Here is a 27795-nt window from a genome sequence, read left to right as displayed (position 1 = left end):
AGGCCATAGTGGCAAAATAATTACAATTTAGCATTAACACTGGAGTGATAGATGTGCAAGTAGAGATACTGGGGTGCAAAAGAGCAAAAATAAAAAACAATATGGGGATGAGGTAGGTGGGTAGGTTATTTACAGATGGGCTGTGTACAGGTGCAGTGATCGGTCAGCTGCTCTGACAGCTGATGCTTAAAGTTAGAGAGGGAGATATGAGTCTCCAGCTTCAGTGATTTTTGCAATTCGTTCCAGTCATTGGCAGCAGAGAACTGGAAGGAGAGGCGACCAAAGAGGAGTTGGCTTTGTGGATGACCAGGGAAATATACCTGCTGGAGCGCGTGCTACGGGTGGGTGTTGCTATGGTGACCAGTGAGCTGAGATAAGGCGGGGCTTTGCCGAGCAAAGACTTATAGATGACCTGGAGCCAGTAGGTTTGGCGACGAATATGAAGCGAGGGCCAGGTAACGAGAGCATACAGGTTGCAGTGGTGGGTAGTATATGGGGCTTTGGTGACAAAACGGATGGCACTGTGATAAACTACATCTAATTTGCTGAGTAGAGTGTTGGAGGCTATTTTGTAAATGACATCGCCGAAGTCGAGGATCGGTAGGATAGTCAGTTTTACGAGGGTATGTTCAGCAGCATGAATGAAGGAGGCTTTGTTGCGAAATAGGAAGCCAATTCTAGATTTAATTTTGGATGGTAGATGTTTAATTTGAGTCTGCAAGGAGAGTTTACAGTCTAACCAGACACCTAGATATTTGTAGTTGTCCACATATTCTAAGTCAGAACCATCCAGAGAAGTGATGCTAGTCGGACGGGCGGATGCGGGCAGCGATCGGTTGAAGAGCATGCATTTAAGAGCAGTTGGAGGCCACGGAAGGCGAGACAAACCATGAATTTCCATTCCATCAAATACAAACAAATAAAATGCTCAACATAGATCATACTGAACTTCAATAGTCTCAATAACCACAGACCCATTATTAAATATCCATACAGTATACTCATTCACACGAGCGTCATCGTCACGTTCGGACACTATCTATGGAACACTTCCTCAGACATTCCAGTCACCTGTGTAGTGTTTGTGTGTCTGGTCTCCTTTTTTTGAGCTGAGAATAAGAGTCCCATGCCAGAAATACCCGTCCTCTCACCCATCGATCAATCAGCTTCTGTAATAATAACAGACTGAATCCAGACTCGGAGTGCAGTATAGAGACACGAGGTCATGTCTAGCACTGTGAATCGTTGACATCTCACTGGGGATGTCATCCTTAGTTAAACTTATAACACAAAGTTATAGGGAGGGACATTCTGACCAGTTTACATATGTACCACTTTCCCCAGCGCAACGACAAATAGGAGTGAAGTACCATTGTTGTCTATGGCCTGTGTAGGGTATGTATTGAGTTGCCATGCTCATGTCTGTAGAGAACAAAATAAGTCTCTTTCCCATTCCCACAGAATATAAAGCAGTTCATATCCACTGAATGAAGGTGTCTCTTGTGAAATAGATTTTATCTCAATGAGACTAACCTGGATAAATAAAGGTTATGTAAAAATTAAGAGAACTCCTTTCCGTTATATTCAAATAGGAATTTATTTCATGCAGTTAATTTAAAAGATGTATATAAGAAACATAGCTAAAGTCACTAAAATGGAATTATATCAAATGTGTCTTCTACGTTCAACCATTACTGATGAGTCTCATATGTATTCATGAGTTTCAATAACTGTCATCAGAAGTTTAGGAAGTTCACTATCAAATCAAATTTGATTTGTCACATACACATGGTTAGCAGATAATTGGTTAGCAGTTAATGCGAGTGTAGGGAAATGCTTGTGCTTCTAGTTCCGACAATGCAGTAATATCTAACAAGTAATCTAACCTAACAATTTCACAACTACCTTATACACACAAGTGTAAAGGAATGAATAAGAATATGTACTTATATGAATGAGTGATGCCCGAACGGCATAGGCAAGATGCAGTAGATGGTATAGAGAACAGTATATACATATGAGATGAGTAATGTAGGGTATGTAAACATTATATTAAGTGGCATTGTTTAAAGTGGCTAGTACATTTATTACATCAATTTCTCCATTATTAAAGTGGCTAGATTTGAGTCAGTATGTTGGCAGCAGCCACTCAATGTTAGTGGTGGCTGTTTAACAGTCTGATGGCCTTGAGATAGAAGCTGTTTTTCAGTCTCTCGGTCCCAGCTTAGATGCACCTGTACTGACCTCGCCTTCTGGATGATAGCGGGGTGAACAGGCAGTGGCTCGGGTGGTTGTTGTCCTTGATCTTTTTGGCCTTCCTGTGACATCGGGTGGTGTAGGTGTCCTGGAGGGCAGGTAGTTTGCTAGAGATAGCTTTAGGTAATAAAATACAGACATGGGCGAGTTGTTGAGAAGGAAGGATGGTGCTCTCTTCATGCTGATTTAATCAGAAATTGGACAGAGGGAATATCATCATCATCATAATCAATGGGAAGTCACCTCTGTGTCGTACTGTATATCCTGTGCTGTCACTATACGCGCCACAACAGTCACACTACTCTCTGCAGCAGGACAGACATCATGGCAGACTCACAGGAGTAGGTAGGAATACTTTGTCTTTGTATAATGAATAATGACATATTTTCAATATGGAGGAAAGACCACCAGGGTGCCCCTGAAGGAGAGCCAGATGTTGGCCATCTCCCAGCCCCAGAAACATCCCCCTGGACTCCCGACTGGGCAACCCTGTGAGGCGGTGGTGGAGGTGGCAGGACCGAGGTGACCAGAACAGCCAGAGGCACTGTGGGAAGTGTGGCCACATGTTCCTGGCGGTAATTCCTGGCTGTTTTCTCCCGTCATAGCAGTGGGAGTGTGCATGGTTGACATTGTTAAAGGGGACTGTTGTAAGCAAGATGAGGACACATAATTGATTCATTTTTATTTTAAAGAAAATGGACATCACTGTCAACTGTATATGTTTAAAGAGACTGATAGGAGTATTCACAAGAGACAGTAGCATAGCGAGAGAGAAGCTGAATCAGGCAAGTCTAAAGAAATGTGTAAAAACACATTTGTACTTAAACTGTTTGATACTGTATTTGATCATTTGAAAATTGCATCACTAAAGAAGCAATGTTTACCTATCAAATATGTTTACTGACTACCTGTCTGAAATGTAATTTAAAGGCTACCGTTAGTATAACATTTATCAGTTTTCTGCCTTATCAGCTATGCCCTCTAGTGGACTAATGTTGCAACGATCGGCATGACCATGTACTGCTAACTGTTGTGTCCACACCCCTCCGCAAATACAGGTCAAATCATATTGCCCTATACTCGTCAGTCAACAGTTCCCCAGGGTAAGCAACCAAATTATCTAAACCACCTTGTGTCCCCCCCCCAAATGGCACCCTATTCAGTACAACACTTTTGACCAGGTCCCACAGGACTCTGTTCAAAAGTATTGCAATATATATTACCTTAATTTAACGAGGCAAGTCAGTTAAGAACAAATTCAGCAAACTATAGGGAATAGGGTGCCATTTGGGACAGATCTATTGTCAGTAGAAAGTAAAACATGTTCCTGGTCTATTGGTATACCTTGATAAGAGTCCATCAGAGGAGAAAACAGTTGTGTAATTTCTTGCAAAGTCAACCGACTGAGCCACACCAAAATAACGGTTGGTTACAGACCACTGTTAATTCGGTTATTCATTGCAAATGTTTATTACAATTTATGATGCAAACAGTAAGTCTCTCCCTTATCGGAACAGTTCATGGAATATGAGGAAATGAAAACACAGAAGGGCAGAACAGGAAAAAAATGACAGGTTTTGAGATAAGCACTCAATTCCTTACACCGTAATTTGGCATTTGCTCCCTCGTTGTACTTCTGTATATGGTCGATAAAAAAAAGAACAAGGCATGCATAATAGTTTTATAATGCACATTGATCAAGGAAACCACTTGTTTAAAAAATCCCATATGGTCCCTTTCTGCTAGGTTTTCACTCGTGGACTATTCCTCATATCTAACTTGGGACACTATATTCATCCTGTTCAGGGTCGGTTTTCTAAGGTGAACCTGGGCCCAGCTCTTCTTGAGGGAACTCATCTGGCTTTCTAACATTGCCAACTACTGAGATGTTACATAGCTCCAACCACTTTTTACTGCATATTATCATCAAGCTATTTTCAATCATTTCATTCACAGTTAAATATCTTTCTGATCTTGTCTGCTAGCAAACAATTTGAACCTCGAACCCCAGAGAGATGGTTATATAGCCAATATTATTCCTTTTCATTCTTCCAAATTAAAATGTCCCCTCCCATTGTCGTATATGGTCCTTTCGATCTTACCACAGTATGTCGACCCCCAGAGTTCCATGCTGCCTACCTACACTCCAGTCTTGGAGCATGTGACTAGTCCGTGTCCACAGACAACACATTGCTGTTTGGAAATGGGATTACCTTAAATGCCAATACAAGTGACAAACTCTTAAGAAATGTAACTATTTCCAATACATTAATGTAGATCAATGCAGGGCTCGGTTTATTATAAGAAAATGACACAGCCAGAGAGACGGAAGGGTTTTCTTTAAGGTGAGTGCTGCTGTCTACTTGGCCACACTTCTTACTATGTAAAAAATATAGGATGAAGAAAAGACATTAATGAAACACGAGTCATGTCTGTATGTTGCCTTTCCTGTTAAAAAAAGTGTATTGCGATGTGTACAACTAATCAGCTGTCTCACTGCTCAAAATGTGTTGGAAGGTGGCAGATTAGATTCATTTACAGATTTACAATTATATACTGCATTTGTCACACCAACAGATGTCATGGGGAGGCGAATAGATGGAAACAAAATAGAAAAGATTAATCCGTTAGAATTTTTTTTATAACACTTCTGCAGAACCAATGCTATGTTAATTCTCTTGGAAAAAAAGAGACAGTGTAACCCCAAAAAAGTGTTCTGGAGACCAATAAAAGTATTGGGTTCAAGTTGTACTGTTTTTTTCTGGTGGCGGAGGCAGACTTTATAAACCAAACATGGGACTGAGTATGGTGGCGGTAGAAGTGGGGTGTCTCCCTGTAGCACCTCCTTGTGCCGGGGCTCTAGTCAATGTACTGGGAGAGCCAGCGGAAGCCCTCGCCGTAACCCTGCCTCTTCAGCACGCTGCACATGAACACCTCCAGTGGTCTCGTGTTCAGCTCCTTCATGGGAATGTTGCCCTGGAGACCAGACAAACATTGTCAGGGAACCACATCATTAAAATGTATGGTTATTCTAAGCAGCTGTGGGGCTCCGTTTGTTTTTGTTCTTCTGTTCTAAAAACCTTAACTACATCATAGAGGTGGCCTTTCAACAGGATATTGCTTTGGTTAATGGTGGGGCCAGGAGCCGACATGGTGAAACTGTAGGCCCTAGTTATAGCCATGTCTTGTCCCTATGAGCACATATAGACCCTTGAATGGATGAGGGTTTGTATAATTCTGAAAACAGGTGCACTGTTATTTGTTGTACAGTAGTTCTACTGGGAGGAGAAGTGGGTGGCACAGTAGTATCAGGAGATGTGTGTTCGTGCAGGGATCTCCTTACCTTGCCTGTTGTCTGACCATATAATCCAAACATCTCACGTAGTGTCTCCTCACTGACGGCTTCTTTTTTGTCAATCTTGTTGCCGAGGACCAGGATAGGCACGTTTCCTATGGTCTCATCTGTCATTAGAGCCTGCGTGGACCACAGGACAGAAATGTCTGGTTAGTTATCACAATAGTCCACTAAACATGTCATGATCTTCGACATTATCTACACCTGTAAAATGGCAAGGCATGCCTTCGTTGCATCTATTTTATTTTTACCCCTTTTCTCCCCTATTTTGTGATATCCAAATTGGTAGTTGCAATCGTTCCATCGCTGCAACTCCTGGTCAGACTCGGTAGAGGTGAAGGTCGAGAGCTGTGCGTCCTCCGAAACACAACCCTGCCAAGCCGCACTGCTTCTTGACACACTGCTCGCTTAACCCGGAAGCCAGCTGCACCAATGTGTTGGATGAAACACTGTACAACAGGTGACTGAAGTCAGCTTCCAACTCGTTAGAGTGCGATGGGACAAGGAAATCCGGCTGGCCAAACCCTCCACTCACATGGACGACGCTGGGCCAATTGTGCGCTGCATCATTGGTCTCCAGGTCACGGCCGGCTGTAACACAGCCTGAGATCAAACCCGGGGCTGTAGTGACGCATCAAGAACTGCAATGCAGTGCCTTAGACCGCTGCGTCACTCGGGAGGCCCCTCAACTGACTAACTTCTAGCAGATATCATGAGGGTTCATGAGACTTTAGGAATGGTAAAGAAACCATTATATCATCAAGCATATAAAGAAGTCAGTATGAAACATTAACTGCTTATGAAAAGGCCATCTTTTGATAGAACATCTTTGGCATGGTTTAAGTTGAAATGTGATAGTTTTCAGTCCCATCCATCTTATGAGGTTTTTCCAATGTGGTTGTAAATCAATGACACTCACATCAAGTTCTGTTTTGGACTCTGGCAATCTAGGGAAGTCGATGCAATCCACAAGGAAGACGATGCCGTTGATGGCGGGGAGGTAGTTTTTCCACACTCTGCGAGCTTTGTGAACATACGCACAAAATAAGAGAGATTAGTGCAGTTTTGCTGGGATACACAAATTAAAAAATCAATTCTCTCTCACACACACACACACACAAGGGCAGTCGGGCACACATACCTTGTGCATGGCCTCCAAGGTCAAAGGTGGTGAAGGTCATGCCAGCGATCGTCAGTTCTTCCGAGGCTGGTGGGTAAAATGGGTCATGTTTACATTGGGAAACTACTACACAAGCTCAGTCAATTGAGTAACCATCAAATAGCGCTGCCTTTTATAAACAGAGAGGATGATCCATACTTCACTTGATTGTCAAACCATTAGGTCTGTCAAGAAGCTGGATTGAAAAATTATAAAAACGTGACTATAAAATATCTACTTACTTGGATGTAAAGTTGGCACATGCTGTCCCAATCTGTCATCTTTGAGCATGTGCAGTAGCGTCGTCTTGCCAGCATTGTCCAGTCCAAGAAATACTAACTTGCCCGATTTCTTGTACAGTCCTAAAATGTCATTTAAATGTGTTTCTGAACATTTTTTGTACATTGAAAACAAAGAAGCTGTGACTTTATCACCTTGTCCTTTTGAGACCTGTTGTCTGTCCTTTGCCTAACAATGTATTCACAATTAAACCAAATCTTTGAATAAATCTTCTCACCAACAAAAGAAGTCAAAGTTGAAAGTATCAAGTTAAAACAGGTATACATAAAATATAGTGAACCAGACTTTTTATCTGAGATTCAAAATACACTGCTGACCTGCACTACCACACACAAACATTATACCTAGAGCCCTGGATGAATGCCTGTCTTTTCTGAGTCAGCTCTTAGGCCTCGTCATCATCATTACGCAACACCAAGAGAACCTCAGCAGTACCTGTTTAACAAGGTAAGCAGGAGTGCCACCACACCTCTCTGAGATAAGAGCTAGCAAGTGTCACAGAAACTAGAGAGGGCTCTAGAGGGAGTGGTAGCAGCAGCCTGAAGTGAGCTTGTTTTTGTTTCACTGTAGCTAGGCTGTGGGCACATGTTGTAAAACAACACATAGGCCTAGTCCCAGACTACTCAAATCACCAGCTACCATGTTCAACCACAAGAGGGAAAATATGAATTTCTAGGAATGACAGACAGCACCACACTTGTTGTCAGTCTTTACAACAAGTGGTAATTAGGAAATACGAAAAATAAAAGTTATCAGTACAGAGTAGCTTGAGATCCAGCTTCCTATTCAAGCCATTCAGAGGACAGTATTGAAAGTGGAATAGGTGATGTTTACATGGTACTTACCTAGAAACTGCAATACGCTACTGAAACCACTATAAATCCAATCAAATATGAAGGACATATCCGGAGCTGGTGAATCCTGTAAGAAAGCAAGAACAGAAGTGATGAACAGGCATGCAAGTACAGCACATGACAAAACGATTGACTGATTACTTGCCTAGTTAAATTAAAGGTTACATTTTTAAAAATCTATTTAAAATTTAAATATTAATTTATCCCCGGATTCCAAAATGGTTGATAATGATCAATCCATATTACAAGTCTAAGAGTTGGCTACTTCAACCAGCAGAAGTATCAGTGACACAGGCAAAGTAACAAGACACAATTAGGATAGTATATTTGACTTTCCAAAGATAAACTAACAATTAACCAAGAGTCTACGACCTAGAAGACATTACAATCCCTGCTATCAGAGTTCAGCTTGAAGAACATGGTACATGTTGCACAGTTGCAAGGAGAGAGGCCCTCCTATCTGAAGGATTTAGCCACACGTGATAAGAACCATGACAATAATTGGCTCCCCTCAGGAAGTATCATCTTGTTCCAGTCGGATTAATTGGACAGAAGTACATGCAGTTCAGACCAATCTTCACACTGTCTCTTTCCTAACAGCCAAGACGTGTGTTCCTGAACATAGCCTTAACAACACTGACTCAGAGCATGCTGAAGTGGACCATGGGTCTTAGTTGGGATAATCCCAACCCCCACCAGATTTTGTTTGCCAAACTTTATCTTATTGTACTTTCCATGACAAAAGAACAAAGATTTCTGCATAGTGCATCCGTAAAAACTGTTTGACTAAACAAACCAATGACCATCTAAAAGTCCTCTAAAATAAGTCTGTCCTGTAAAATAAACTGCAATTCACACTCAAAAGGTCAGTTACCCTTGAATATTTTATTCCCTTTCCTATTTTTCACTGCAACAAATGAAATGTGCTCTAACATCTACACATAAACACTTCCTTCAGTGAGCACTGAGCAGGAGAAAATATATTTTATCTGGGGGAGAAAAAAAGAAAGAAACGTGGCTGGCTGAGGAGGCTATTTTCCACCGCAATTCCACGACACCAAGACTTTTGTCTCAGCACTCAGACTCAACTCTCTCCCTAGCTAGTGTGGCACCACAATGTGCCAGGCAGGCTGACCAACCTGTGGCTCTAGTTACACAACATGCAAACAGCTCCAGGGCTAAAGTATAAGGGAGTTAAAGGTCAAGACCATGCAAATAGCTTCTACACCTGCATTGTTGCTGTTTGGGGTTTTAGGCTGGGTTTCTGTACAGCACTTTGAGATATCAGCTGATGTAAGAAGGGCTATATAAATACATTTGATTTGAAATACAGCTGAACTAGGCTACACGTCAGCAGGAGCTCTCCTCCTGGCTGGCTCCCTGTGTGTGACGTGATCCAGCAGAAGATGCTGGTTTAACAGTGTAGCCAGCAGATATAGGCTAGTGGAGATGTATCATCTAGCTATCAAAGCAAGATAGCAGAGCCCTACTCTGAACAGTTACCTTGATTACTTTAAGCTGGCGACCATACCATTCTGATTTTAAATGACTACTGTAGTCACCCTGCACAGAGATACAATATATTTAGTATTCTATTGTGTTTTAAAAAACTGGAATCCTTTAGTCCTACTATTTCTCCTCAAGCAAGGGGTGAGGCCGATGACAAAGGACACCATCAAGCCAACTCCTTGAATGGCACACTCCAACCTATTTATATGTACATTACTGTATTTATACATGTGATATTGTTTTTCTATGCTGATATTTGACTTAGAATTTTAGGACCCCTTTAGGTATCCCCCATAAAAAAATATATATAAAATATTGATTTTGGACTTTACTACTATAGCCCATAGAAATGCATTGAATAACACATTCATAAATAGCCAAAAAGACAGTCGAAAATGTTTTATCATAAGGAATAGGGTTTTCAAGTGTCTGTCCTATATCTAGGAGATATAAGAAAGCTCATGAAGTAAATAAATATATATGACAGATATTTAACCCATTTTTGGGGGTAGGCACAAAACTACTTTTATTTATTTTATTTAACCAGATTGGCTAGTTGAGAACAAGTTATCATTTACAACTGCGACCTGGCCAAGATAAAGCAAAGCAGTGCGACACAAACAACAACAGTTACACATGGAATAAACAAACATATAGTCAATAACACAATAAGGAACAAAATCTATATACAGTGTGTGAAAATGAGGTAAGATTAGGAAGGAAAGGCAATAAATAGGCCATAGTGGCAAAGTCATTACAATTTAGCAATTAAACACTGGAGTGATAGATGTGCAGAAGATGAATGTGCAAGTAGAGATACTGGGGTGCAAAGGAGAAACACATTTTTGTTACGAAAATCCAGTAATAAACATTTATTTGACTGATTTAGTTATTTATATTTGCGAGCAGAATAGTGTCCAACTAATTCACCAACTACCTCCCATTCACCAACTACACCCCCATACACTTTTTTACCTAGTACCAGTTACCTTCAGACGATTCCTGTGACACTCACAGAACCAAACGAAGAGAACCTCCCCTTTCCACAGTGGGGTCACATTAGTCTGCCCAAACGGTTCAGATGCTACAAACAGGTTGGCACCTCGGCGGTACCAACTTCAGCCGAGTCCCACGGGGCCAAACCGTTCGGACGCTACAGACGTTTTCATGAGAAGACAGATTGTCGGGATGTTTCATGGTCTGACAGCTGTATCTCGCCACCTAACACTGCAAATGCGGAAAGCCACCATAGGCTGAAGCGGTGGATCTCTAGCTTAAACTGGCAGATTTTGATAGGATTTTTTACATCAATAGAGTCTAGGGGGTTAAATAATGTTCTACTTAATTATTTTAATTCCTCTGAACATCACAGTCCTTTATGTGTCATTGATCAATATAAGCCCAACAATAATATTTAATGCAACCGTTTTCAACAGTTTGGACTAATGATTACACCCCAGACTCCTAGACAGATCTAAATGCCAGACCAGCTGGCTCGTGTTCTCACCTTGTTGCTCGAGCCTCTCAAATTGAAGGATTTGAATTAAAACGGAAGCAAACTACAGGTTCTGACAGCTCGCTATAATTTACATACACTGATCAATCAAGTCACCGTTTTCTAGACCTAGTAGAATTTGAGGTGAGAGCAGATAGCTAAAAAAATAGCTGCTATAAATGGGGGAAAGGTAATGTTACTGGGATTAAATTCAGTGTAGTCCGTATTGGAAGACAAAGGACAGTCACATAGCGGAAAACCTGGTAATAAACATTTATTTGACTGATTTAGCTATTTATATCAGCGAGCTTTAGTGTCCAACTAATGCAAGAATTCACCAACTCACACACAAACAATGTGGATTATGTCTCCGACACCTATCGATTTAGATTTTTTTTACTACAAATAAAAACAATTTGAGCTCGAAATGGTGGCTGTCCGTAACATTGAATTTTAATTTACGATGCAAAACCGTTATGATTAATAATATAGTTATGACGACTATATCCAGCTGGCTAACTAACGTTTGATAGCCAAGCTAGCTAAAGGATAGCGAGCTGTGAGTCACAAATTGTACCTTTAGCTGGCAGCGAGAATATGTTTTGTTGTTCACAATTGTTGTAGCTTGCTAGTTTGCTAACTAACATTAAAAATCTAGCTACAGTAGCGTTGACATAGTTACACAGGTAAATTGCTATTAGCTAAGTTAGTGCATCTGAATTCATAGATACGTGTCAGTTTCATAGATAACTAAGTTATAGTAGCATCGAGTTAATTGCAAACATAAGGAAGCGCTAGGTGTATTGACAGTAAAGCGGTTTGTTACAGCTAGAGAACATAGCAATATAAAAATGCACATACAAATGGACCTACTTTAAGGTTACCACATTACATATCAAAGTAACTTGAAATTGTTCATTAGCTACCGTCGGCAATTTGATTGAGGGTTCCTGACCGACTAACGTTAGCATATACCGTTAGCTAGCTATCCGCGCTAGCCTTTATACCGAACGTTCAAATACACTTTCGCAAACCCCATATTTGAAATAATTTATGCTTACACTTACCCGTTATCTAAGTGTAGATCAATTGAGGAAATATGTTTGCTCTTAAAATCATGAAAATTTGCTTTACGGTCAAATGAGAGCACGCAATTCACGTCTTCTTCTCCACCTTCGCGTTAGGTTACAGAGCCACGACACAGCAATGCAATCTGTGTCCAATAACTCTCCAAGCCCAGGCATAGCCGCTTCCTGTTTATGTTTCACAATCATCTTTCCGGTAGGGGAACATAAATGTGAACCATATTCTAGCACTTATGTCATCTAAACGTGTTAACACAGAACACATTTGATTTAAATAATAATATTCATCCTGCAATGTTATTTGATAACAAGGCAGTTTGGTATGTCTATATTTCTGATCTGAACATGTTTCTACTGAACATGTTTCTGAACATGTTTCTCCTACCAGTCCAGAGTCTTCAACTCCAGGAGAAACCCTGGAGAAACGAATGAATTAAAAAGTTAACCATTAGTCTGGTTTTATATAAACTAATTGTATTTGTAATACACAGTCTGTCACCATGTATTTAACTAATCCTACATGTTTTTACTCAAACAGAGGAAGCGAAGACAGTACAACATTGCGAGTGTTTCCAGTACTGTAGAAATCCACCTATGCACAGGAAGTGCCACGTGTACCAACTGCGCATGCTTGAAGAGGTTTTACGTTGTTCGTGCTGGGTGGGGAATCCCAAGAAGAGTGAAGGAACACAGATATTACGGAAAGGACAGTCTCACACGATTTTATTGACAAGGCCTACACCCGTAGTTGGACGGGGAACGGTCCTAACCATGGTCTGTGATAGCTAACGAGTCGACTAATTCACTTTTTTTCCTCCATTTTTTTTTTTCAACCTGAAAGACGCTCCGTTAAACAAACATATCCCATTGCTAGCTAAACAGCTATCTTAGCTGGTTAGCTAAGTAAGACGCAGCTAACTATTCGCCAACGAAGCTTTTAAATTTGATTACGGTCGGTGTCTATTTCAAGATGTCCAGTACGGGGTTCAACTTTCAGAATGGACCAGGAGGACAGCCATACGCAAATGGTGAGCAATTTCGCACTAATATTAGCTAGCTAACATTACATAATCACAACGGTTTAGTAACTAGCGCGTGAACAAGATAGGCTTTTACTTTATCCTAATCTGATTTGGCTGGTTAGCAAGCTGGCTAGCTAACTACATTAGCTTGCTGCCTTGCTAATAATGCTAACCTAAAAGATGGCTAATGTTAGTGGTGGGCTAATTTACTCTTATCAAGACTACAGTTTGAAATTAACATTGTTCATGTTAGTTAAGTAAGCAATTTGGATATAAGTGATCGCTTTGATTGATACCTAACTTTTAGCTAGCTAGGATAATCTGTTTTAGCTAGAGTCGTTGACAAATGTACTCGCGTATCTAGCTATCTACACTTAGTTATAGCTGCAATTTGTGTCAGTCTCTAGTCTAACTGATAATTAACGTTAGCTAACGACTAGTGCTACCTTGAATGACGTTAGTCAACTCAATTGAAGATCAAGTTCAGGGGAGAGACTGATAGTTTGGGTCATGATGATGCTACAAGTTGTCAGTTGAGCTAGCCAATTTTCTACTGTAGTTAGCTATAACTAGTTGACTCGTACGTGGATCTTATATTTGGGTAATTGACCAAAAATATTAGCTATATAATTTGAGTCTTGTAATTTGATTGATACCCTGTCGACTGATAAACTGTCATCCTCTAGTTGATTTAGTCTTTGTTTAGGGCTAAACTTTCCTCTCATTTGTTGAGGTTCTTTGTGTAAGGGTCGCGTGACTTTGTTGCGTACTTCGTTGCCTTTTTCGAATCACTTGGCTGGTGTCACACAAAATGTAAAATTATAGTTATAATCGTATTATGCTTTGCAACATCTACTCAGAAGTGAATGACGTACCACAGCGCTTTTTTGTGCTCTACCTCTGTGTACATGTGGCACATTGGGACGATCCGTTTTAGTTGCATTACTTTTTTTTATTTTTTAAATTCAGTAGTATAAATATACTTTTTGTCTGGCATTTCTCTCCATTGAATGATATGTAAAGTACATCCATACATACAGTACCAGTCAAAAGTTTGAACCCCTGGAATAAGTAAGTGTGAGTAAGTGTTTTTACTACTTTCCACATTGTAGAATAATAGTGAAGACATCAAAACTATGAAATAACACATGGAATCATGTAGTAACCAAAAAGTGTTAAACAAATAAAAATATTTTTTATATTTGAGATTCATCAGCAGCCACTTTTTGCCTTGATGACAGCTTTGCCCACACTTGGCATTCTCTCAACCAGCTTAATGATGTAGTCACCTGGAATGCATTTCAATTAGCAGGTATGCCTTAAGTTCATTTGTGGAATTTCTTTCCTCATTGTGTTTGAGCCAATCAGTTGTGACAAGGTAGGGTTGGTATACAGAAGATAGCCCTATTTGGTAAAACACCAAGTCCATATTATGGCAAGAACAGCTCAAATAAGCAAAGAGAAACAACAGTCCATCATTACTTTAAGACATGAAGGTCAGTCAATCTGGAACATTTCAAGAACTTTGAAAGTTTCTTCGAGTGCAGTTGCAAAAACTATCAAACGATATGATGAAACTGGCTCTCAAGGGGAACGCCACAGGACAGGAAGATCCAGAGTTACCTTTGCTACAGAGGATAAGTTCATTAGTTAACTGCACCTCAGATTGCAGCCAAATAAATGCTTCACAGAGTTCAAGTAACAAGGCACTTCTCAGCATCAACTGTTCAGAGGAGACTGCATGAATCAGGCCTTCATGGTGGAATTGCTGCAAAGAAACCACTACTAAAAGACACCAATAATAAGAAGAGACTTGCTTGGGCCAAGAAACACGAGCAATGGACATTAGACTGGTGGAAATCTGTACTCTGGTCTGCTGAGAGCAAATTTGTTGTTCCAACCGCTGTGTCTTTGAGAGACGTGGAGTAGGTGAGCGGATGATCTCTGCATTTGAGGTTCCCACCGTGGTGGAGGTGGTGTATGTGGAGGTGCTTTGGTGGTGACACGGTCAGTGATTTATTTAGGATTCAAGGCACACTTAACCAACATGGCTACCACAGCATTCTGCAGCGATACACCATCCCATCTGGTTGGTGCTTAGTGGGACTATCATTTATTTTTCAACAGGGCAATGACCCAACGTACCTCCAGGCTGTGTAAGGGCTATTTTACCAAGAAGGAGAGTGATGGAGTGCTGCATCAGATGACCTGGCCTCCACAATCATCTGACCGCAACCCAATTTGAGATGGTTTGGGATGAGTTGGACTGCAGAGTGAAGGAAAAGCACCCAACAAGTGTTCAGCATATGTGGAAACTCCTTCAAGATGGTTGGAAAAGCATTCCAGGTGAAGCTGCTTGAGAGAATGCCAAGAGTGTGCAAAGTTGTCAAGGCAAAGGGTGGCTCCTTTTGAAGAATATAAGATATATTGATTTGTTTAACACTTTTTTTTTCTTACTACATTATTCCATATGTGTTATTTCATAGATTTGATGTCATCACTATTCTACAATGTAAAAAATAATGTAGTACACACAAGTCAAAATAGAGACGAACCCTTGAATGAGTGTGTATATAAACTTTTGACTGTGTGTACAGTTTGAAAACGGTTTCATATCAATAAACTCTGGAGGGAACATTAACCATCCAACTGGACTGAATTAAACACTGTCAAACTGTGTTATTTGTACAGAACCAGTAGTACTCATTCTTTGTCTATAGATAACCAGAGGGTGTTTCGATTAGAGCAGGACATGTTCTTTATGCTGTTGGGTTTGGCTATTGATGATTTATGATTAAGCTTAATATTTTCCTAATCTCTGTAATCGAGGCAATAAAAAGTCTACTCCAACAGGTTTTTGAACTCTGATCATTCTGACCAAAGTGGATTTAATCTAGGGTGAATTCATCCTACTTAATTTACTTTAGGCCGAAGCAGTGCACTTATCGAAACGATTGCATATTTTATCGGTGACCTGTTTGCTGTACAGTTGTGCTAAGTTTTTGTCTCCATGTTTGACTCTTATACTTGCCTCTAATTGGCTGAGCATGTGTACTCGGCACAGGCCAGGTTCACTGTGATTGGAGGGAAGCCTTTAACACAATCACTGTGGCCAGCAGGCAGCTTAATGTTGGCGATTTCATTGGCGCTGCCCGGAAAGACAGGGATTATGGGTGTTAATCTTCACCATTGAGGAGTTGTTTTCTAATCCCACCTGTTTATCCTGGCTTGTAGCTCAAGACTTGTTGGACATGTAGCACGCTGTTGCCGCCAGTCAGTCATGACTATTTAATTATAGTAAACCCTGTTTCTACCTAACAATCTTCAAGGTTAGGAGTATTTGATTGGAAAAGCTCTATTTCTGTTCTGTTTTTGTGTCTGGTATCATTTGTTCAGATTCAGATCCTCAATTTACACTCACTGTCAGTACAGGAGTGTCGTCCAGGTGAGATTAGACTTGAGAAATGTGATTGCTGTGTCAGTCTGTCCACATATCTTTTGCCTTATTTTGGAGACTTTGTCTGTATTTTCATCCCAATTTCCCTCACTGCTATTTAGTGATTGGGGGGGGGAATCAATAGTTACATATCGGGATATTATTTTTGACAATATATTTAAATCAATTATAACTTATATAGTTTTTACAATATCGCAATATTATTTTGGGCAAGCTTGCTGTACCTGCACAAACTCCAGTGTTTGTCCTTTATAGCATATTCTCCATCTTTTGAAATGGGGAGCCAATTTGTTTTCAGCACTTATTTCTGTGACTGATCTAAACTTGTTTTCTCATGGCTCTCTTGTCCCTCTGCATCAGACATATGGTGAGCATATTGTTTGGACATCGAAACGCAATGAAATCACAGTATCGTATCACAATACATATAGAATCGTGAGAATCGCAATACATATTGTATTGGCACCTAAACTATCGTGAAAATATTGTATTGGGAGGTCCCTGGCAATTCCCAGCCCTATTGCATTTAGCCTGATGTTTTTGCTACTCTCAAAGTTATCTAGCCCAAATCCTTCTTCAGAGCCACAAACTGTTGTAGGACTAGTCAATCAATACTGGCATGCTGTTCTACATCTAGTAATGAAACATTTTCTCATCTTTTTATTAACTGGCAGGCAAATGAGGCAGTCAGCTATTACTCTTTAGGCCTTTGGAATGCAGACTATAGTCATGGGATATTCACTTGGGATGTCGTTGTGTTGCTGTATTTTATGTCAAATTCTGGCCTGTAGTCTAATCTGTCATGATCCTGTCTTCCAGGTCCCTTACAGAATCAAGTAGTGCTGCAGCCACCAGGACCGGGTTACAACATGGCCCACCAGCCTCCATACAACCCAATGCAAGCCAAGGGCCCCATGCCGCCTGGCCCTGGACTCTATAACTCTGGGCCCTACCAGCCCAGCTCACCAGTCAGCTCTTACCAGGCCTCCCCAGGTCAGCCCAGGTTAAACAGGCCTCCTATGGGACCTCCCCACCCCATGACGCCCCCTCAGTCCACCAGCCCTTGCCCAGGCCTCAGGATGCCCCCAGCGCAGGCCACCCCTGCTCTACCTGTGTCTGCTAACAGCTACTACCAGCACCCCCCAGCCTGGCAGTATGGGGCCCTTCCACTGATGGGAGCTCCTCCACCAATGGGGGCGCCGCCTCCTATGGCCACTCCTCCCCTCGCGTTTGTGGATAATCACGTGACCTCCTCGCCTAACTTGGCACCACTCCAGGCCCCCTCGGCGGGGTACAGCGCTGCTCCTTCTCCTGTCTACCACAACGCCATGCAACCCTCGGGTCCTCCCTTGCCTCCTACCTCCCTCCACAGATCCACCCAGCCAGGTAAAACTCAGTGCAGAAGGGCTCTGTGATTAACACACTGTTACATATGCTACAGCAGTTTGACTTCCTACGATGAAAAACACTTGGTTGAAAAACATTTAGGCATTATGATGTTATGACATTGACTGGTGGTTTGACTGTGTAGTGACACTTCATATCAGGATTAACAACAGTAACAACAGGTCACTATGATGTCACAGGGAAGCGCCAGAAGTGTTCTAGCAAGCTGATGTTGGAAGTGGACATTGCCCCCTGCTGACACACACACACAGATCCAATTGGCTGCACATATCTTCTTGGCAGACACTCTTGAAAAGTTGTCCAGGGACCGATGGAGAGTTCCAGTATCCTCTGGTGATATTCAAATCTATCACCAATATCAAATCAAAAACAGATTGTATTGCCGCATGCGCTGAATACCACAGGTGTAGACATTACCATGAAATTATTGATTACAAACCTTTACCAACGATGCAGTTAAACAAACATATAATACAAAATACAAGTATTAAAACAAGAAATTAAATGAACAGGGTAATAAGGTATTTGAGGTAGATATGGACATGAAGGCAGGGTAAAGTGACTAGGCATCAGGATAGATCACAAGAAGAAGGGCTCCAGTGGGCACTCGATCACCAACACTGGACAACTGAAGAGTGGAAGAACTTTGCCTGGTCCGACTAATCCCGGGTCCTGTTGCGTCATGCTGATGGCAGAGTCAGCATATGGCGTAAATAGCATGAGTCCATGGCCCCAACCTGCCTGGTGTCAACGGTATAGGCTGGTGGCAGAGTACCAGATCAATGTGCAGAGGTATTTGAGGTAGATATGGACATGAAGGCAGGGTAAAGTGACTAGGCATCAGGATATGTAGTAGTAATGATAATAAGATTAAGAACAGAGTAGCAGCAGGGGGTGTGTGCGCCTGTTCTTCGGTACATTTTGGTAATTTATACGGGAATAGCTGAAAATAAATATTGATTTATAGTGTTCCTTTTTTATATCTGTGTCTGTTCATGAGTTTCTAGTAGATAGAGAAAATAGCCTAATTAATGAAAAAAACATCTAATCAGCAATGGCATTATTTTCAATGAACTCGGCAACCCTTCTAGCTATTGACTTATTTCACAACTGACAACAGTTTGCCGCCAAAACAAAGACACATTAACATAGTAAAATATGTCTGCGCTATATAGAATCATGCTGAAACCCTAATTTTAAACACCAATAGTATTCACTAAATTGAAAACCATCTTATTGAATTATTTTATATATTTTTATGTGATGAGCCCACACAGAGAACCTGAGATAATTAGATGTCTGTAAATATCGGATAATTCTGATTTAGATTACATAAAATTCTGGTTAAAAAATCAGGTAAAGTTTATAGTAATTCACCTTCCCTTTGCAAACCTGTGTGTGAGAGAGAGTGTCAGTGTGTGTGCGTAGTCAACAAACAGGTCACTGACCATCTCGAATCCCACCGTACCTTCTCCGCTGTGCAATCTGGTTTCCGAGCCGGTCACGGGTGCACCTCAGCCACGCTCAAGGTACTAAACAATATCATAACCGCCATCGATAAAAGACAGTACTGTGCAGCCGTCTTCATCGACCTTGCCAAGGCTTTCGACTCTGTCAATCACCATATTCTTATCGGCAGACTCAGTAGCCTCGGTTTTCGGATGACTGCCTTGCCTGGTTCACCAATTACTTTGCAGACAGAGTTCAGTGTGTCAAATCGGAGGGCATGCTGTCCGGTCCTCTGGCAGTCTCTATGGGGGTGCCACAGGGTTCAATTCTCGGGCCGACTCTTTTCTCTGTATATATCAATGATGTTGCTCTTGCTGCGGGCGATTCCCTGATCCACCTCTACGCAGACGACACCATTCTATATACTTCCGGCCCGTCCTTGGACACTGTGCTATCTAACCTCCAAACAAGCTTCAATGCCATACAACACTCCTTCCGTGGCCTCCAACTGCTCTTAAACGCTAGTAAAACCAAATGCATGCTTTTCAACCGTTCGCTGCCTGCACCCGCACGCCTGACCAGCATCACCACCCTGGATGGTTCCGACCTTGAATATGTGGACATCTATAAGTACCTAGGTGTCTGGCTAGACTGCAAACTCTCCTTCCAGACTCATATCAAACATCTCCAATCGAAAATCAAATCAAGAGTCGGCTTTCTATTCCGCAACAAAGCCTCCTTCACTCACGCCGCCAAACTTACCCTAGTAAAACTGACTATCCTACCGATCCTCGACTTCGGCGATGTCATCTACAAAATTGCTTCCAACACTCTACTCAGCAAACAGGATGCAGTTTATCACAGTGCCATCCGTTTTGTCACTAAAGCACCTTATACCACCCACCACTGCGACTTGTATGCTCTAGTCGGCTGGCCCTCGCTACATATTCGTCGCCAGACCCACTGGCTCCAGGTCATCTACAAGTCCATGCTAGGTAAAGCTCCGCCTTATCTCAGTTCACTGGTCACGATGGCAACACCCATCCGTAGCACGCGCTCCAGCAGGTGTATCTCACTGATCATCCCTAAAGCCAACACCTCATTTGGCCGTCTTTCCTTCCAGTTCTCTGCTGCCTGTGACTGGAACGAATTGCAAAAATCGCTGAAGTTGGAGACTTTTATCTCCCTCACCAACTTCAAACATCTGCTATCTGAGCAGCTAACCGATCGCTGCAGCTGTACATAGTCTATCGGTAAATAGCCCACCCATTTTTACCTACCTCATCCCCATACTGTTTTTATTTATTTACTTTTCTGCTCTTTTGCACACCAATATCTCTACCTGTACATGACCATCTGATCATTTATCACTCCGGTGTTAATCTGCAAAATTGTAATTACTTGCCTACCTCCTCATGCCTTTTGCACACAATGTATATAGACTCCCCTTTTTTTTCTACTGTGTTATTGACTTGTTAATTGTTTACTCCATGTGTAACTCTGTGGTCTGTTCACACTGCTATGCTTTATCTTGGCCAGGTCGCAGTTGCAAATGAGAACTTGTTCTCAACTAGCCTACCTGGTTTAAATAAAGGTGAAATATAAAAAAAAAATATATATATAGTCTTGTGAATGTGCGTAGAGGCAGTGCAAGTCTGGGTAAGTGTCATTTCCTGGGTTCAGATAGGCAGTTTAGTCACGTACTCAGGACTCACCTACACCACTAGCGGTATTTATGGTGTGTGGCTGTTATGTGGTCAGAAGACATCACTGATTCATGAATGACGATTATCGCATTATGTAACAATGTGGTGTAAGAAATATCACGTTAGGCATTAAGGATGACTCCTTGATGACTGATTTTGAATAGGATTCACTCCAATTTGGCCAGTTGACTATTTTCATTCATTGATTTGATGACAGTATATTCATACTTACAATATCTGAATGACAGATTTTTGCTATTGGAAGAATGGTTCACTCTTGTCTGAAATGCACCAGTCAGTGTAGTCTCTGTAGGTACTGGGGTTCATTGACATTAGCTAGCTCTGGGTCACCAGCATCAGCTGTCATGGGACTCGTCACCTCCAGTGTAGGGATATAATGTTACTCTCCTCAGAGGGGCCTAGTTTCCTCTTATGCACGATAGTCCCCATTCCATAAACGATATACTCAATTTCTCTATGGCTAATTGGTCTTTTGACCAATCATATCAAAAAAAAATCCCAGAGTCAAAAGACTTGTGAAATGAAAATCAGAGTTGGGCTGCCTGTGTAAATGCAGCCATAGGCTACATTGTCATGATATGCATCAGGTATCATCATGCAGCCTATAGGTGCCAGTTTTATTGCCTTAGGTTAGGCCTATGTACAGGTTAGCCTCGACCAAGCCAGTGATGCATGGGCTGGCAGCACAAGACTATGTAGGAGCCACTTCTGTAAATATATAATTGCTATGTTAACATTGGCCAAGGTTTGTGTTGAGGGTTGTGATATTAAAATGTCTTATACAGTATCCTATGTATGGCAAATGATCCTGAATGATATGTTCTTGTGGTTGTCCAGGCTCTGCCCCTCCAATGAACCCTGTGGCTGCTCCTCACACATACCAGCCAGGTATGACAGCACCTTACGGCCACCCACCTACAGGACCCACACCCTCGATGAGACCCACTCCACCCCCCATGGGCAATGCTACCCCTCCCCTTCCCTTTGGCCCCAAGACTGATGGTAAGTAAATATCAGTTTAGGGACTGTAGTCTTACATCTCAGAGCAGGAGTGCTGATCCATGTTCAGTTTTGTATTTTAAATCATAATGAATTAGAGGGTAACCTGATCCTAGATCAGCACTCCTACTCTGAGACTTTTTGTTTTTATCCTCTCATCTAATAATATGTTGTTTACCTTGGTCTTTGAAGCATCCACATATATTTGTAGTTTGTTGTAAATTGAAGTTTTAGTGAGGGGTTGCTGTATCCGAGTATCTCCAGCAGCCACCCTTGGGGTCTCATTTCCTTCTCTTTCCTCCCACCTTGACAGCTCAGTGTGGGAGTGATGCTAGTGATGATGCTGCCCACACTGAGTACGACAACCAGGAGAATGATATTGAGTGTCCAGGTGTGGTTTAGTCACTATCAGTGTTGTGGTACTTGTATGTGTGTGTGGTCCCTGTGTACTTTTGATGTCCTCTATTAGATTTTTAGCATGGTTTCTTAGAGAAAAGGCCTAGAGAACTTCCATGGATCTTTCAGATATTCTGTGTTTACATTCAATACTGTCTTAGTTTTTGCCATTATTACATTTTAGTGACCTCAAGGGTATCAGATTTTTCATTAAATTATGTCTTAATGTCTTTCATTGTGACTGAAATTAGGTGCGTTGAAGATGCAATTCCTACATTTCCTCTCATGTGGCAATGAAACAAAGTGACCTGAAACATAAAACAAAAATATCTATGCTAATTACTAAGTTCTCCAAAAACATTTTGTCAACACTTTCCCCCCCCCAAAAAAACTAAACTAAACTCATCCTGACTCTGGAATCTTTGCTCTGTAACAGGACACATACCCACACCTGCTAATGGCGCTCAAGTTCGCAACAGCTTTGATCACTTGGAGACAAGCCCTAAAATGGGTAAGTCCTCTACTACTCCATAGTTTAATCAGAAATGAATGACTAATATTACATTTTAGTCCCCTATATTTACTGCTAGCAACACTCAGAACTGACATGAGGCCTGTTTTGGTGCTTGTCCCTATAGATGGCCCACACCAGCAGCCAGCCCCCCCTGTTCGACACATGGGTCTGTCCTACCCTTCTTTACCCCCAGGGTACCAGAACACCTCCGCCTCCCCCATGCAGGCCCAGACGCAGCCTTACAGCCATGCACCTCAGTCATACCAGCAGGTAAAACACCAGACTGCTTTCTCAAACCAAATCCAAGACTGACATACTAACAGTACAACGCTCAACTTTCTCTACTATATATAGAGCTTAGCACTTGTCTGATCACGTGAACACTTAAACATTTTAAAATGAACTCTGAATGTTGAAATGGTACATGGATAGACTGTTCAAATATTGAAACTTACCAGTGTTGCGTCCCAAATGGCACCCTATTCCATATAGTCTTTTGACCAGGCCTTTGTTCATTGTACTCACCATTGTACTGTCCTATGTTTCCTCCACAGCTGTCTGCAGGTCCAGCCCAGCTGAGCCCCTCCCTGGCTGGTTTGAGTCTGCAGTCCCAGACCCCTGAGACCCTGAGGGTGGTTAACCTGCTGCAGGAGAGGAACCTGCTCCCCCCGGGCCCCATCACCCCTCCTACACCCTGCCTGCCCCAGGACCTGCAGAAAATCAACTGTCACCCAGAGTGAGTGATAGTTTGTCTGGCAATGTTTTTCAACGTCAATCCCCACCACAATGTTGAATATTGGCAAAAGTTTGAATGTGCTTTTACTGTGAAATGTACTGGTTCAGACCTGTTGTTTCTCTTGCCTTATCTCTCTACAGGGTCTTCCGCAGTACCTTGACCAACATCCCCCAGACCCAGTCTCTGTTAAACAAAGCCAAGCTTCCACTCGGCTTGCTGCTCCACCCCTTCAAAGATCTCTCGGTAAGATGTTGCCCACAGTAGACTTCCTTCAACCCTTCCCTCTTCTGGTAAAAGATAGAAGAATGCATTTCGCCTAGAATAACTGTATTTAATCTACGCATCTATGATCATGTCTTTTAAATGTAATTTGATGTTTTTCATTTGTATGGAACTTGGCATTGACGATTGTCATAACCTAACATGTCGTAAGGGTTTGATTTTTCTGTGAACTGCAGCAACTAGCTGTATTAAGTTTTATTCTTCAAGAATCAATGGTTACAGCTTTTTTTTTTTTATGATTTACCAATCCAATTATTTTTTTTATTTTTTATGATTTGGTTTGTCTGTACACTGCAGCAACTGCCTGTGGTTACCTCCAGCACCATAGTGCGGTGTCGCTCCTGCAGGACGTATATCAACCCCTTCGTGACCTTCCTGGACCAGAGGAGATGGAAGTGTAACCTGTGCTACCGGGTCAACGACGGTAAGGACCACAGCCACGAGCTCCTCTTAAATGACACCCTGTCTAATCCCCATATTCAGCACCACTTTTGACCACATCCAATGTTTAAGTTTATTTTATTTTTACAGGGACAGTGCACATTAATCAACGTTTCAGTAAAAGGTTCGGTTTTAGCCAACCTGCTAATTTTCAACCGCAGTCCTTGGGCAGGTTATTAAAAACAAATACAATATAGACAATCATTGAGCAGTAAGCACACGCAGAGCAACATAGGACAAGCAAGACGTAGCATACAGACAGAGCAACATAGAACAAGCAAGATGTAGCACACAGACAGAGCAACATAGAACAAAAAGCAGCACGACAAAATTCATAAAAGCAACAGTGTTTCCACACCTCGCAAGCTACAGACAACATGGAAAGCGGCAATACACAGCTAGGGATGTTCACAAATCTGATTGGCCTTTAGCCATGTATTCATACATCTTGTGAAAGTGTGATAGGTGGTGCAGTTATGTGTGTCTGATGGCAGTGTGTCGCGATACGAAACCTTCAGCCCCGCCCCTTGGCCGGCAGCGGGGTGCTAGAGGTGGTTAGCATCCCGTTCCCTGGATTGGACAGGGCACTATAGATACTTCAGGTTATCTCGGTATAACCAGGACCGCTCGCGTAGCCCTGCCTCTCTTTCTATATCGAAGCGTTGTCCGCGTAGAGAGGTCTTTTGCCTTGTCACTCTCAACGGTCTAGCTCTAGCTGGGATGTGTGAACCCCACCTTTATCCTCTAGACTCTTTGCTTCAACACTAATTGGTCCTTGAGTTGTTATTAAGCACTAGTCCTACCAGTCTCTATATGATTTCCCTGTGGTTGAGTATTTCCCCTCTGTGATGTATCTAGTTTAAAGTGTGAAGACCTTTAGTCAACTTAGTCTCACTACTCTGCCCGTCGGCTATGTATCGCTTGGAAAATAAAACTTAGATAGCTCGATAAGACAATTCAATGAATCACTACTGGACACACCTTCCTCGTCTTTTAATGGTAACTCATTCTGTCATAGAGCATTGATCCCCGTTTCCAGTGTCCCGGTAGCGGGGAGTGTCAGAGTTGTTATCTCCCGTGCCGTTAACTGTCTTTGAGAGAACCTTTTACTCGAGACAAAATAAGACTACCGTTTATTTTTGAAAACACTCTGTTTTTTGTCTTGTACAATCAAACACACTTCAAAATACACCATTTGTTACTCGGTCACACACAGCGTTAATCAAAAACATGCAAATGCCTTAATGCTCTAAATGCCTGGTACAATGATAACACTTAACTCTAATAAAATATAATACTTCAACTTAATTACCTTTAAAAGATGACAGGGAGACCCACGAGATCAGGAGCGGTGTTTCAATCGGTCAGAGTTCTGAGAATTTAGTTTATGTATCGATCTCTCCTATGAGGAATCGTTGGTTCAACTAAATTTCGAGATTCAAGTTAGACTGAGTACTCTAACCTGCCCTCAGGTTGGATAGTATTGTCAAATAACCCGCAACCGCGATTCCAGGGCAAGGCACTGTGTTACAACAGTACACGTGTCACTGGGTCAGTCGGAGACCGAGTCGATTCGAACAATTTTCCAACCGTTCTCAGCAGGTGGTAATTCTGCCGTTGATCTACCGCAGTGTCTGGGGCAAGCAACCCGGCCGGTGCTACAGTGTTCCTTGGTCAATTAAGACTTTGTCACAACGGTACACTCTGTCCAAACGTATGCTGCACACAGGGTCAACTGGTCGATAGGTAAACGGACTCTTACCCTGGTATCCAGCAAGTTAGAATCTTTAAGTAATTTGAGTCAGGTGGCAATTACCCGAAGTCAAATGGTTGTCTAAATGAATTCAGAATTCAAGAAGTCAGACGCCAAAGTAATGGCAAGTGTCTCTTTATATACCTTTTGATCACCGCTCAAGTCCCACTTGTGGTTTCTGCACTACTGTGCCTCATAGGCATCCTCGAACCGCAGCACGACAGTACATATATGGTCTTCCCCTTAAGGCGGTGCCTTTTACTCTATTAGCAGTGCTTCAAGCAGTTTCCCCCATTCTGCAGCTGCGTCAGATGGTGGAGGCCGTTCATCTTTCTGGTAAGAAGACGGGCGGGGGCGTATGCCTTATGGCCAACGTGACATGGTGTGATGAAAGAAACATACAGGAACTCAAATCCTTCTGTTCACCTGATTTAGAATTCCTCACAATCAAATGTAGACCGCATTATCTACCAAGAGAATTCTCTTCGATTATAATCACAGCCGTATATATCCCCCCCCAAGCAGACACATCGATGGCTCTGAACGAACTTTATTTAACTCTCTGCAAACTGGAAACGATTTATCCGGAGGCTGCATTCATTGTAGCTGGGGATTTTAACAAGGCTAATCTGAAAACAAGACTCCCTAAATTTTATCAGCATATCGATTGCGCAACCAGGGGTGGAAAGACCCTGGATCATTGTTACTCTAACTTCCGCGACGCATATAAGGCCCTGCCCCGCCCCCTTTTGGAAAAGCTGACCACGACTCCATTTTGTTGATCCCTGCCTACAGACAGAAACTAAAACAAGAAGCTCCCACGCTGAGGTCTGTCCAACGCTGGTCCGACCAAGCTGACTCCACACTCCAAGACTGCTTCCATCACGTGGACTGGGAGATGTTTCGTATTGCGTCAGACAACAACATTGACGAATACGCTGATACGGTGTGCGAGTTCATTAGAACGTGCGTTGAAGATGTCGTTCCCATAGCAACGATTAAAACATTCCCTAACCAGAAACCGTGGATTGATGGCAGCATTCGTGTGAAACTGAAGGCACGAACCACTGCTTTTAATCAGGGCAAGGTGTCTGGTAACATGACTGAATACAAACAGTGCAGCTATTCCCTCCGCAAGGCTATCAAACAAGCTAAGCGCCAGTACAGAGACAAAGTAGAATCTCAATTCAACGGCTCAGACACAGGAGGCATGTGGCAGGGTCTACAGTCAATCACGGACTACAGGAAGAAACCCAGCCCAGTCACGGACCAGGATGTCTTGCTCCCAGGCAGACTAAATAACTTTTTGCCCGCTTTGAGGACAATACAGTGCCACTGACACGGCCTGCAACGGAAAATGCGGTCTCTCCTTCACTGCAGCCGAAGTGAGTAAGACATTTAAACGTGTTAACCCTCGCAAGGCTGCAGGCCCAGACGGCATCCCCAGCCGCGCCCTCAGAGCATGCGCAGACCAGCTGGCCGGTGTTTTACGGACATATTCAATCAATCCCTACACCAGTCTGCTGTTCCCACATGCTTCAAGAGGGCCACCATTGTTCCTGTTCCCAAGAAAGCTAAGGTAACTGAGCTAAACGACTA

General features: G+C 42.2%; 2 protein-coding genes across 3 annotated transcripts in view; one reads left to right on the top strand and one right to left on the bottom strand.

Annotated features, from left to right (window-relative positions):
• Positions 1 to 3702: 3702 nt before the first annotated feature.
• On the bottom strand, positions 3703 to 12156 carry LOC112246564 (GTP-binding protein SAR1b-like). Its single transcript, XM_024414958.2, has 7 exons — positions 11996 to 12156; positions 7916 to 7991; positions 7013 to 7132; positions 6753 to 6818; positions 6531 to 6634; positions 5600 to 5731; positions 3703 to 5232 (listed from the first exon to the last, which is right to left on the bottom strand). Exons 2-7 carry the CDS (start codon positions 7971 to 7973, stop codon positions 5116 to 5118), a joined length of 597 nt encoding a protein of 198 aa, XP_024270726.1. The 5' UTR covers positions 7974 to 7991; positions 11996 to 12156; the 3' UTR covers positions 3703 to 5115.
• Positions 12157 to 12621: 465 nt separating this feature from the next.
• The window catches only part of LOC112246563 (protein transport protein Sec24A-like), a 31998-nt gene continuing 16824 nt past the window's right edge, over positions 12622 to 27795 (top strand). The window contains exons 1-9 of one of the 2 annotated variants that reach the window (XM_024414956.2): positions 12622 to 13041; positions 17312 to 17878; positions 21913 to 22077; positions 22388 to 22465; positions 22907 to 22981; positions 23109 to 23254; positions 23539 to 23720; positions 23861 to 23963; positions 24300 to 24426. In XM_024414956.2, the coding sequence (XP_024270724.1) occupies positions 12984 to 13041; positions 17312 to 17878; positions 21913 to 22077; positions 22388 to 22465; positions 22907 to 22981; positions 23109 to 23254; positions 23539 to 23720; positions 23861 to 23963; positions 24300 to 24426 (1501 nt within the window). In that variant the 5' untranslated portion in view covers positions 12622 to 12983. The remainder of the gene's footprint in view (positions 13042 to 17311; positions 17879 to 21912; positions 22078 to 22387; positions 22466 to 22906; positions 22982 to 23108; positions 23255 to 23538; positions 23721 to 23860; positions 23964 to 24299; positions 24427 to 27795) is intronic. The other variant, XM_024414957.2, reaches the window with a different exon arrangement.

The sequence above is a fragment of the Oncorhynchus tshawytscha genome, linkage group LG30 (genome assembly GCF_018296145.1).
Source record: "Oncorhynchus tshawytscha isolate Ot180627B linkage group LG30, Otsh_v2.0, whole genome shotgun sequence".
Taxonomy (NCBI): Eukaryota; Metazoa; Chordata; class Actinopteri; order Salmoniformes; family Salmonidae; genus Oncorhynchus; species Oncorhynchus tshawytscha.
The sequence above is the reverse complement of the archived record's forward strand: the minus strand, read 5'-3'. Positions and strand labels throughout refer to the sequence as shown.

Bases quoted from the DNA above. Each gene is read 5' to 3' on its own strand.
- LOC112246564 (XM_024414958.2), bottom strand. From the start codon at position 7,973: ATGTCCTTCATATTTGATTGGATTTATAGTGGTTTCAGTAGCGTATTG. The intron at 7,133-7,915 runs GTAAGTACCATG...ATGACATTTTAG, and splicing joins TAGCGTATTGCAGTTTCTAG to GACTGTACAAGAAATCGGGC. The intron at 5,732-6,530 runs GTGAGTGTCATT...TGGTCCACGCAG, and splicing joins AGTCCAAAACAGAACTTGAT to GCTCTAATGACAGATGAGAC.